The sequence below is a fragment of the Panthera onca genome, chromosome B1 (genome assembly GCF_046562875.1).
Source record: "Panthera onca isolate mPanOnc1 chromosome B1, mPanOnc1 haplotype 2, whole genome shotgun sequence".
Lineage (NCBI taxonomy): Eukaryota > Metazoa > Chordata > Mammalia > Carnivora > Felidae > Panthera > Panthera onca.
The window spans coordinates 125,381,588-125,394,515 of NC_138342.1; the positions used below are offsets into that span (position 1 = coordinate 125,381,588).

At 33.8% G+C, this 12,928-nt stretch overlaps 2 protein-coding genes across 5 annotated transcripts in view; one reads left to right on the forward strand and one right to left on the reverse strand.

Moving 5' to 3' along the window:
* The window catches only part of TMEM184C (transmembrane protein 184C), a 32,771-nt gene that overhangs the window by 14,509 nt on the left and 5,334 nt on the right, over positions 1-12,928 (forward strand). For 2 of the 3 annotated variants that reach the window (XR_009616611.3, XR_009616610.3), the window contains exons 5-10: positions 3,210-3,284; positions 4,384-4,477; positions 7,100-7,212; positions 8,571-8,670; positions 9,144-9,315; positions 9,526-9,914. Coding sequence is in view for 1 of the 3 variants with exons in the window: in XM_060655663.3 (XP_060511646.1) it covers positions 3,210-3,284; positions 4,384-4,477; positions 7,100-7,212; positions 8,571-8,670; positions 9,144-9,315; positions 9,526-9,791 (820 nt within the window). In the remaining 2 variants the exon portion in view is untranslated. Of the gene's footprint in view, positions 1-3,209; positions 3,285-4,383; positions 4,478-7,099; positions 7,213-8,570; positions 8,671-9,143; positions 9,316-9,525; positions 10,293-12,928 lie in introns of those variants that run through there. The other variant, XM_060655663.3, reaches the window with a different exon arrangement.
* PRMT9 (protein arginine methyltransferase 9) overlaps positions 11,230-12,928 on the reverse strand; it is a 38,209-nt gene continuing 36,510 nt past the window's right edge. For both annotated transcript variants that reach the window (XM_060655655.3, XM_081795573.1), the window contains 2 exons: positions 12,610-12,732; positions 11,230-12,310 (listed from right to left, as the gene is read on the reverse strand). In XM_060655655.3, coding sequence (XP_060511638.2) covers positions 12,095-12,310; positions 12,610-12,732 — 339 coding nt within the window. In that variant the 3' untranslated portion in view covers positions 11,230-12,094. The remainder of the gene's footprint in view (positions 12,311-12,609; positions 12,733-12,928) is intronic.

The window sequence follows — 12,928 nt, forward strand, 5'->3', positions numbered from 1 at the left end:
TGTCTTTTACTTTCATCCTTTCCATCTCCTTATGTTTTAGATGTATCATTTTTTTTGAGTTTAGTATTTTTTTAATTCTTTTTTTTTTTAATGTTTATTTATTTTTGACAGAGAAACAGAGCATGAGTGGGGGAGGGGCAGAGAGAGAGGGGGAGACAGAATCCGAAGCAGGCTCCGGGCTCTGAGCTGTCAGCACAGAGCCCGACCTGGAGCTCGAACTCACAGACCATGAGATCATGACCTAAGCCGAAGTCGGACGTTTAACCAACTGAGCCACCCAGGCGCCCCAGTATTTTTTTAAATTCTAATCTAATAATAGACTATTTACATTTTTGTGGTTATTGATATATTCATTTAAAATCTTGCCATCTGTTTATTTCCTCTTTGTCTCTCTTCTTTCATTAATTGCATTTTTTTGAGTAAGCCTTTATTGTAAAATAATTTTCAATTTATAGAAAAGTTGCAAAAGACAAGACAGATATCTAATATGCCCTTTATCCAGCTTCCCCTAATGTTATATAACATCTTATGTAATCATGGTATATTCATCAAAACCAAGAAATAACATTGGTATAATACTATTAACTGCAGACTCTTCAGATTTCTCAAGTTTTTCCACTAATGCCCTTTCTCTGTTCCAGGATCCAATTCAAGAATCCACGTTTTAATAAAGATTTTAGTAAATAATTTTAAGGTTTTCCAAACATTAAAGGAATACAAACAAATATAAACAAATCTGTTTTATAACACCACATTTAACAAATACTAATATATTGTAGGTCCATCATTCCTTATTTGTGATTATAAAATATTTTTTAAAACCCTTGAAAACCAAAAGCTTTTTCACAGGTTATATGGTGGCAAAACAGTGTATCATCTTTAATTTTAACGTGACTACTTTTAAGTCTTCTATAGATTTAACTACAAGTGTTAGAAGGTCCTCACTCCTTGTATCTCAGAGCAATTCGGGATCCATTACTTCTTTCTGAAGTATGACCTTTAAAAATTCCTTTAGTGTCAATGTATCAGTGGTAATTTTTCTCAGATGTACTTATCCAAAAGGTTTGCCTTCATTCTTAAAAGACAGTTTTGCTGGATGTATAATTCTGTGTTGACAGGAATTTTCTCCAAGCCTTTTGAAGATTTTATTCTACCTGATTCTGGCTTCCGTTGTTACTATTAAGCCTCTCCTGTCAACCTAATTGTTATTCCATTATAGATGACCTAGCTCCAACTCCATTTAAGACCCTGTCTTTGATGTTTTGCAGATTCACTATGAAGTATCTAGGTTGTTGTTTCTGTTTTTAGTCCTCCTTTATTTACAGAGTGCCTCAACCTACAGATTGATATCTTTCATCAGTTCTGAAAAGTTCCTAGCAATAACTTCTTGTGATTTTATCTTTACTCTGTCTTAACTATGAATATATGTCAGACCTTCTGATTCTATTCAGTGCTTTGTAACTCTCTTTCACATTTGTCTCTTTGTCTCTGCCTTTGCTACGTTCTAGGCATTTTCTTCAAATACATCTTCAGTTCATTTATTCTCTGCAGTTTTCAAAGTTATCTAATTGGCTAATCCATTTGTAAAGAGTATGGGACAGGAAGAACAGCATGTACAGCCAAGGCATTCTCTCAAGAAGTCTTGAAACAAGCCCAAGTGCACTCCCTAGGCCCCCCTCAGGGAGGCACACTTAGCTGTAAGTGGGAGTGAACCACCTTAGCACAGAGAAGTCTCTCAGCACATAGAACCCCAACAGTTTCTTTATTCAGTCCTGATACAACACCTCAAGACCTATATGCCGAATCTTCTCAGTCTTGATGCAATTCTTAAATTAGGGGATTTATAATACATTATATTGATAATCAGTTCTCCTGATAGTAGTGCTAAATAAAGCATTTGCCCTCAGAGCAACTTGGTTTTTTTTTGTTTTTGTTTTGTTTTTAAGTTTATTTTGAGGGAGAAAGAGAGCACAAGCAGGGAGAAGGCAGAGGAAGAGGGAGACTGAGAATCCCAAACAGGCTCTAAGCCCAGTGCAAGGCTTGATCTTGTGAACCAAGATCATGACCTGAGCCCTTTAGCCAAGATCAAGAGTCAGACGCTTAACCACTGAGTCACCCAGGCACTCCAGAGCAACTTGGTCTTTTAAGAAGGCTTGCACAACACTGTCAGGTAGAGCCGTTTTTGTTTTGTTTTTGTTTTCCCCTTGTAAATTTTCCCCTACACTGAGTAATCTTACATTTATGCAGGATCTTTGTTTTGTCCTTTCATAAATCTAGTTAGTGATACTCTCTGGAATGATATTTAAATTCCAAACTTGAAAGAAAACTGAATTCTAAATGTAAATAAGTAATACTTTTTTTTTTTTTTTTTTTTTTTTTTTTTTTTTTTAGTTTAGTTTTGAGAGAGAGAGGGTGCAAATGAGAGAGAGGGAGAGAGGGAGAATCCCATACAGGCTCCACACTGAAAGTATGGAGCCTGAAGCAGGGCTCCAGCTCACCTTAAGCAGGGCTCGAACTCACGAACTGCAAATCATGACCTGAGCTGAAGTTGGATGCTTAACCTGACTGAGCCTCCCAGGCGCCCCTAAATAATACTTTCTGAATACGCTTTCACATATACATGCACACAATTCATCCGTTACTCAGTCTTTCTTCTAGAAACATACAGGAACACGTTTTTGTTCTTTCTCTGCTGCGCTATTCAGGAATTTGAAACTGAACACAGAAAGGGGGATCTTTCAGAAGATGTAGTTGTCAAATAATTTAAAAAACAGCATTTAAACAGTTTGTTTGCTATCATCCACATTCTTCCCCAATTGCCATTTAGAATGACTAAATTAAAAGAATTAAATATAGAGGCACCTGGGTGGCTCAGTCAGTTAAGCGTACAACTCCTGGTTTCGGCTCAGGTCATGATCTTACAGTTTTGTGAGTTCGAGCCACATGTCTGGCTCTGTGCTAGCAACACGAAGCCTGCTTGGGATTCTCTACTTTTCTCTCCCTCTCTCTCTCTCGGTCTCTCTGTCCCTTCCCAATTCACACTGTCTCTGTCTCACAATAAATAAACTTAAAATTTTTTTTTTAAATAAAAGAATTAAATATAAATATGGCATCATTTGTCAAAGGGATTTTAATATGGGAGGCTTTGGAGAAAATCTGATACTATTTAAATGAGTAGTCAAAATGCTAAGTTTTTTGTTCTTTGGCAGAGTATTGCTGTTTAGGTGCAAACTGGGTGTACTGCAGTATACAGTTGTCAGACCATTCACCACCATTGTTGCTCTGTAAGTACAAGGAACTCATTATTTTTTTTTTTTATTCTCATGCTCTTGAGAACAATTGAGTAGACATACCAAGAGTATTAATTTACTTGTTTATGATATATATATACTCTTATAAAAAGCAAAGTGTGTGAAAACACTACTTTTAAAAATAAATAAGGTGACCATTTATAGGCAGAGAATCACTATGGAATTCTTCTAAATAACATTCTCTAGTTCATTCTGGAAAACATTTTTAAGGTACTTTTTTTCCCAAATATTAATATTCACACAGCTTTACAGAAACATCGATTACATGACGTTAAAGTATACTACTTTAGGTTCATTATATGGTTTTGTTTTCTATATGGTTAACTTAGAATATGACTACTGTATTCCAAGGATGAAATCATAATTTTCTTATTTAAGAATTCTGTCAAGGCTTAGGAGATGAGGTAAGATGGTATATCATTAAGCTATCTGGTAAAACTATTCCCTAAAAATTTAAGAACATCAGATAATTTAAAGTGAGTAGATTGCATATTTTATCTGCTAATCATAACTAATATTGTGCATATTCAGAGAAAGAAAGGGAAGAAAGGTGAAAGAAGCATTCAGTTCTTTATTCTACCTTTGACCTAGCAATTCTTTAGCAGTATTTACCTTAGAATTAAAGCTAATTAACTTGTTTATGATGGCAGGCTTTATTTGTCTGCAGTTTAGAAACTGGGTAATCACATAAGCTAATACTTAGATATGGGTATTCATAAAATTTACCTCCCAAGACAAGTTGTAGGAAAAGTTATACTTGTAGTTATAGACTTGGATTATAAGCCTATAACTATCAAGCTTTTGAAAATTAGGCAACCTAATTTTTTTTAATCTAGTAATTATCCTTTCTAGTTCAGTGCATGTATCTTATTTTGGAATTAAGATGCAGAAATAATCATTTGGTAATGTTACTAAAAAATGTTTAATTTTGAACCACTTCTATGACCAAAATCAAGTGATTATCTATAGGGTCTTTTAAATAAACTGACTTCTAAATTTAAATATTTCTGTCAATGCTATGTTTTAAAATATATATTTGATTTAATCATAGATCTTATTTTTACCATTTTAGAATCTGTGAGCTGCTTGGTATATATGATGAAGGAAACTTTAGCTTTTCAAATGCTTGGACTTACTTGGTTATAATAAACAACATGTCACAATTGGTAAGTAAATATTTTTTTTATTTATTTTTTTTTAAAAATTATTTTAAGTAGACTCTATATCCAGCATGGGGCCCAAACTTAAGATCCTAGGATCAAGGGTCACAAGCTCTACTGACTAAGCCAGCCAGGTATCCCAATAAATATTAACTGTATTAAATTAGTATCTGTGACTCTAAATTTTCTTAGGAAAAGTTTGAGAATGAAGTTTGTTATTTTTTAATCTTGAAATTTGATTTATAGGAAAGAACCTGAAGAAACTTTAACATGTCCTTATACATATATAAAGATATAAATATCTTTGGGTTAATTATTTGGTGACTTTTACCTTGACCTGTTGATCATGTTTGTTCATTTGGTTGTGGTAGTCACTACATAGTTGTGTGGATATGTCATAAATAAAAGCACAATGCTCTCCTTAAAATATACATAACCAGGGCATACTCAATAAGAGAATATATCTAATTGGATTATGACAGTACAAGGTTTGAATAAAAATGGGAGAATAAAATACTCTTATGTATTTGGAATTAAAGGAAAATTGTGAATGCCAAGTTTAAAAAAAAAATGTTCTAGAGGGGCACCTGGGTGGCTCAGTCAGTTGAGCCTCTGACTTTGGCGCAGGTCATGATCTCACTTTCCGTGAGTTCGAGCCCCACTTCGGGCTCTGTGCTGACAGCTTGGAGCCTGGAGCCTGCTTCAGATTCTCTGTCTCCCTCTCTCTGTCTCTGTCCCTCCCCTACTTATGCTCTGTCTCTCTCTCTCTCTCTCTCTCATTCTCAAAAATAAATAGAGGTTTAAAAAAAAAAATTTTTTTTAAATGTTCTAGAAACTGAAATGCTCTAAAAAAATAATTGTCCAATCCTTTCAACTTAAGAACTTGCACTTCATTTAAATCTTTAATGTTTTCAACAAAATAATAGGTGGAATGACATGCACGTGTGTTATTAGATGTTTATAATAAAAATTATATGCCTGTGGGGACATCTGGGTGGCTTGGTCGGTTAAGCATCCAACTTTGGCTCAGGTCAGGTCATGATCTCATGGTGCATGAATTCAAGCCCCACTCTGAGCTCCCCACTCTCAGCATGGAACCCACTTTGGATCCTCTGTCTCCCTCTGTCTCTGCTTCTCCCCACCTCATGCTTTCTGTCAAAAATAAACATTTAAAAAAAATTATATGCCTGTGTATTTAAAGCTTTCCCTTATGTTCATGTTCTTTAAAACCAGTAATTCCATTACTGGGAATGTAATCCTCAAGTAGTTGTAAGGGGGTGCCTGGGTGGCTCAGTCAGTTAAGTATCTGTCTTGGTTTCAGTTTAGGTCATGATCTCATGGTTTGTGGGATAGAGCCCCTCACGGGGCTCTGCAGTGACAGCTTGGAGCCTGCTTGGGATTCTCTCTCACCGTTTCTCTCTCTGCCCCCACTCCTGCTCATACATGCATGCACGTGCTCTCTCTCAAAATAAACATTAAAAAAAAGAAATAGTTGTGTTTTTGGTTTGTTGAATATCTTTGTATATACAGACTATTTGTAATAGAAAAAGACTGGAAACCATTCAAAGCCCAGTGATAAGGACTGGTTAAATGTATGATGGTCCTTCCACTGGTCAAAATACTAGGCAGTAATTAAAAATAATCCTTATGAGGGGCCAACCTAGTTGGCTCAGTCAGAGGAACTTGCAACTCTTGATCTCAGGGTTGTGAGTTGGAGCCCCATGTTGGGTGTAGAGAGTACTTAAAATCTTTTTAAAAGTATTAATAATAATCCTTATGAAATATATGAAAAAGTAAGGTACTTTAAGTGAGGGAAAATCAGGCAACCAAATTTTATTTTCAGTTGGTGATACCTGTTAAAAACCACCTATATGTAGAATGGAATGGTTGGACAATGGGACTATAGACAACTTTATATTTTACTTTACTGCTTTTATATTCTAAAATATTTCAAAGAAACATTTTCTATGACTGTAATGGGAAAAAATAAACTTTTAGGGAAATGTTTATTGCTATGTACACTATACTATGTTATTACAATTGATTTTTAAAAAATAGTTAATACTGTCTTGAGCGTTTATTTTAAAAAAGTAAATTCAGCCAGATTAACATACTGCCCTCAAGAAAAATTGTTGATTCCTTACTTTCATTTTTCATGGGCAAATTTTATTCAAATAGTACTTATTTACTGTGTTTTATAAATAACATATATATAATAGAGTAAGATAGTCAAACTTAACTTTTATAAAATTAATGATAATTTGTATATAAAAGCGATTAATAAGCAGATCAATATATTTTTATCTTGGCTGAGGGACAGCCTTTTCTTCCTTTCATGACAGTCCCTTGTTCATTGTTTTCTTTATGGGTTCCAGTAAGTGAACACTTAAAGCCACTTTCAGGGAAGACATTATGCATCTCTTATTAGAAATTTCATATCATTATTTTCATCCCCAGTAAACTATAAAAGCTTGTTGTTAATCTAAAAATAACAGAATAGAAAACCTAAAAAATATTGCCTGAACCATGACTGTGTACCAGGTTCTGGTTTATAACTAACTGTATGATTTCTGTTACCATATTTAATTAATCTTATTGAAGAAGTTTAACTGTTAATCTTGTTTCTAGTTTGCCATGTATTGTCTGCTGCTATTTTATAAAGTACTGAAGGAAGAACTGAGTCCAATTCAACCTGTTGGCAAATTTCTTTGTGTAAAGCTGGTGGTTTTTGTTTCCTTTTGGTAAGTGTTGCTTTCTCTTAAATGTTCTTAGTTTCTACAGGGTAATAATACTGTTGATTAGGGAGGATTTTCAAAATGGTCTTAATGTAGAAGATGAATTAAAATGTCTCTGCTTACCTTTTAAAAAGTTCATCCTTTTAGCCCTTCTTGGTTTTTCATAAAGAAGTAATCAGATAGCATAACATTTACAAGAAAATAATTTGAGACAATCTAAATGTCTCAACACTAGAGGAATCATTAAAATATATCATGGTCCTTTCACATAAGAGAATAGTCTGCAGTTTGGAAGATAAATATAGAATATTTAATACTGTGAGGTATAATGTTCATTAGTAAAATACATTCTTTAAAGCAGAAGACAAAACTGTTCATGGTCCCAATTTAGTGAAAGAGTGGGTGATAGGGGACCTAGAAACAAATACACTAACATACAAATATGAAAAGGGGAAAAAGAATAATCCTTGAACTCCTACCACCCAGAAAGAATGATTAACATTGTGGTGCACATAATGTCACATATAAAATTCCACAGAAATGGTTTCATACTATAAAAACTTGTAGAATTCAATGATACATTCAGTATATTGTGTATATAGTTCTTAGTCTATAAAGTGAGGATATAATTTTCTTGTTGTTTGGGTTTGTTTTGTTTTTTGGTTTTGCTAAGTATTCTGTTTTGTGGATCTAACTTTTTAACTAATCTTCTATTGACATTTAGTATGTTCCTGATTTTTTCACCATTACAAGCAATATTGAAGTAAAATTCTTATATGCAGAAATATGAAAACTCGTCTTACTATCTTATTATTAGCTGTCTAAATTTCACCTAGGGTTATATCCATAGATGTGCTTGAAATGTTCAGTGTGACTCCATCTTGGGAGTCTGACACCTTCTGAGTTTGTCTCTAGTTCCAGCACTTCAAATAAGACAGGTTTTAATGTTTTAAAGAATAATCTGGATAATTAAGACAGGTGTAAATAACATTGAAGTATCTGTCCTGTATTTTATTTTAAATGCCTGATATACAAGGTGTTAGGCATTGTCTATGTATAGGAAACATTTGCTTGTACACACTTTCAAAACAAAAAGACATAGAAACCAAATACTGAGGTTACATATATTTAGAAATACATAATGAAAACTCATACAATGAAACTATACTAGAAGAATAAATTTGTAAAGCAAATAAATGTTTTTAATATAGATATATGCTATAATATAATATGCTATGAAGACAGGGTGGTGGTGGTGGTCCACAAGTTGTGCAGGGTTAACTTTTTTAAATGGCATATTTGTAAAACAACTGCTCATTTTATGCTTGATATAGATTTGGCGTTTACCTTTTCCTAACATATAGGCAAGCAGTAGTTATTGCTTTGTTGGTTAAAGTTGGCGTTATTTCTGAAAAGCATACATGGGAATGGCAGACTGTAGAAGCTGTGGCTACCGGACTCCAGGTTAGTGCTATCTGTGAATTTAATATAATTTTACTATTTACCCATTTTACATATTATCTCTGAAAACTGACAACAAGCAGGCTGTGGGGCTACTATTCTCACTTCACAAATGAGGAAACGGGGAAGTGTAGGGAAACTAGCCATCATCACTTGTGGTAGAGCCAGAAATAGAACCTAGAATTTGTTTTTCCTTCTTTCTCTGTGCATTTGTCTTTAGTCCTTGGGCAGTGGATTGAGAATGCACTGTACTTTAAGATATACTTGATTGGGGAGTATAAAGGAGGTTTAGATTTTTGCCATTTTGCCTTTTTTTTTTGAGGTCGGAGACAGTTATTTTGGAAAATGAGTATAATATGGGGAAAAACAGATGTCAATACTTAAATACTTTTTGAAAAGAAAGATAGTGCTTTTATTTACAAAACTAGATATAAGCTCAAACATGGCTGATGTTTTTGTTGCTGTTGTTGTTGTAGGACTTTATCATCTGTATTGAGATGTTCCTTGCTGCTATTGCTCATCACTACACTTTCTCATATAAACCCTATGTCCAAGAAGCAGAAGAGGGCTCATGCTTTGATTCCTTTCTTGCCATGTGGGATGTTTCAGATATTAGGGATGATATTTCTGAGCAAGTAAGGCATGTTGGTAAGTACCAGCCATTTCATTCATCCAAACAGGTTATTGGAGTTCTCATACTAGGGCAATTTAGTAGCTATTTTTAAGAGATGAAAAGACTGTTTAAAGCAGTACCAGTAAAATTGGGTGTGGGGAGGTGGAACTTATTTTTAGCATGGTAAGTTTATAGTGATAAAAATAACTTTTGGCTAACTTGAAAACCTTTCTATTACTTTAAAGGAAGGACAGTCATGGGACATCCTAGGAAGAAGTTTTTTCCTGAGGACCAAGATCAAAATGAACATACAAGCTTGTTATCATCATCATCACAAGATGCAATTTCTGTTGCCTCTTCTGTACCACCTTCACCCATGGGTCATTACCAAGGGTTTGGACACACTGTGACTCCCCAGACTACGCCTACTATGGCTAACATACCTGATGAAATGTATAATGACACTACAGGAGATAAAAATGAACTTTCAGATAAATCTGTGGCCTCCTGAACAAGTGTGCAGAAGCAAACTGTGCTCCTTCTACCATGTTATTTCATCACTTGGTATCCCATTGCTCAGGATTTTGTGCTTGGGACAAGCCATAAATGATGGAAAGTTTTCAACACAAAGAAGGTGAGAAAGCCAGGTACAACTACTGGATTTATATAACTGAGTTTTGTATATCACAAATAATCAGTCTAAATATCCTAGACTTAGACTTGATTTCTTAACATTAGAGTATCACATACTCAAATGGTAGAAAATGACTCTACTAAATGTTCCTGGTGTTACATTGCTTTATCAAGAGGATGGACATTAAAAAAAAAAAAAAAAATCAATGCTTCTACCACTGCTGCATGAATAGAACGCTCTGGAATTTAGCAGAAAGTATAATTTGGAAATACGAATTAGTGGAACTTAATCATAATCATGTGCCATATATGCCTACCTAACAATTATTTCTCTATTTCTCAACTGGATGTCTTTCAATAAATAAGAATTTATCATTTATTTTCTGCAATTTTTTGTCTCCCATTACTTCAACATAAACTCTTAATGTTTTTTTCAAAAAGTTCTTGATTAGAGGCACAGCAAAAAAGAAATAAGTGCAAAAAAATTAAAGGTTAAAGATTACACACCTACAATGAAGGATACCTATATCTTCTATTCCTTTTAGAAGAAATGGGACCTAATATAAATCTTAAAACAACTACTATCTAAAAATCTTATTTGCAACACTACTAATAGATTAATAAGTTATCCATGATTTTCAGATGAAAAGAATAAACTGGATAGAAGATTGGGAGGATAAATAAGAAACTTATTGGGCATCTGGGTGGCTCAGTCGGTTAAAGCATCCGACTTCGGCTCAGGTCATAATCTCATGGTTCACGGGTTTGAGCCCCACATCGGGCTCTGTGCTGACAGCCCAGAAACTGGAGCCTGCTTCGTGGATTCTGTCTCCCTCTCTCTCTGCCCCTCCCCCATTTGTACTCTGTCTCTCTCTCTCTAAAATAAATAAAACATTAAAAAAAAAAAAAAACTTATGATAGCAATGGAGTCTACTTTTCCTCAATGCTGTCACAGGTGTCAGCAAATAAATCTAGGCTGAGTAGTCTTAATTATTCATTAAACCATAGTCAGAAGACATGTAGGTGCTATTTGGGAGACACTGCTTACTTAAGATGGAGTTTCTCAAATTGCTAATCACAACCAACTGGGTTATATACTGCAAATAAAATCTAGAAAGTGCCAGAGTAGTATGTTACAAATAGCAATAATAAATATTATTTCTCAAAATCTTTGCTTTATATATTTATGCACACACATTCACATACATATACTGGTTCACTGTAAATTGGAGTCTTTATTCTGTCTGCTATTATAAACATTTCTATTGAAAGTAAAGCTGGGTAGTATAATACTAGAGCAACAAGAGCAGGCAATGTAGAGAGAAGGTATGTCTTATTTTCTTTGTGGCTTACTTACAAAGAGCACACAGTATTTACAAGGTACATCTTATTAATCTTCCTGTTGCAAGTCTTTAAAAATTGGACCAATTATTATATATTTCTTACTGCACATATGGATCAAAACTTTAAAAAATACTGATTTAGGTTTACCTCATTCTTGAACTTACCAGCTTTTTCATTTTCTTTGCCAAAGTAGACCAGGAAAAAGGCTCCCTCTTTAAAACTTTACTTCATCCTTAACTCTTTTACTCTCATAATTAGATTTAGCTTATAGCTTAAATTCTTACTCAGGTTTGCATTCTCCAAACACAAAACCCAAGGAGTTTCAGAAACATACTAAGTATTTAAAAGAAGCAAGCTTGGAATTTATAAGTAACCATAACCCTGTCTTCAATTGAAGCCAACTTTCTGATAGATCCCAATTATAAGTTTGGACTTAAAAAACTCAAGATGCCTAAAAAATTAAAAGTTTGCTTTACTTACACAGGACAATGAAGACGGGACTCAAATCCCTTATATTTATAGATTTAGAATGTAGACTAAAGCGTTTAGGAAAATTGAACCCATTGTAAGTACAACCAAGCAATAAAAACAAAGCTTACTTACTTGAAAAATTAATAACAGCCTTTTTGAAAAAAGTCTGCAGCAATATTTTTATAATAACGCTCCTCTTTAAAATCTTTTAAATATACTTTATTAATCAATTTAAAAAATATTTAACCATTACAAGGAATTAAATCTTTATACCCCCATTTCATGAATACAATTCCACTACTAATTCAGACCAGAACTGCACACTTGCTGCTCTGCCTGAACAGTTTTTCATTAGAAAACTACTCTTCATTGTTTTACTGTGATGCTGACATTGCTTTTGTGATGCTGGACACTGAGTACTAATTCTTCTCCCATTTCCACCTGGATGGGATTATCTAATACAACTGCAGCTTGTTTCCAGTGGGAGGCTTCACTTGAAGTATCCAACCTAATCTCGTCATCAAGGTACATATGATACCAAAAGGGAATGGCAGTCACTTGTCCAGATTTACAAATGTGTACCTATGAAAATTAAGAAATTATGAAAATTTCATCAGAGTAAATAGAGCAGAGTTAAATAAGTAAGTTTTTGTCTTTTTAGTCAATTTTAGCTCCAAATTTTATAAAGATTTAATCATCCAATCCAAATATCAACCTATTTTATTCACTAGTATTTACCAAGCTCATTTTTGAATATTGTTTAGAAAAAAAACCTAACATTTAAATCTTCAAAGAAAGTGACTAATACTATTTTGTGTATATAAAGTATTACCTAGCTTAAGAAAATTCTGACTATGACAAGAATAATCATTTTGTATTACCTTTACTTCTCTGTTAGAGGTGTTCAAATATGGAGTCATTAAATCTAGTCTTAAGAGTTCCACTGGCTTGCTTAAAGGTATACAGGGCAATGAGGACAGATCCAAAAATACACGTATAGGTACCTAGAAAAAGTACAAATTTTTCACTTTTACTCAATTCTTTCTGTGGCCCAATGACCCTGAAGTGCTTACTTTGTATTTGCATCAGTATGATACAATGCTTTTTACACCTAATATCTCATTTAATTTAATTCCCATATCAACCTTAAGGCATAAGGACTTTCATGATTCCAGTTTTATAAGAAGGATGAACAAACCA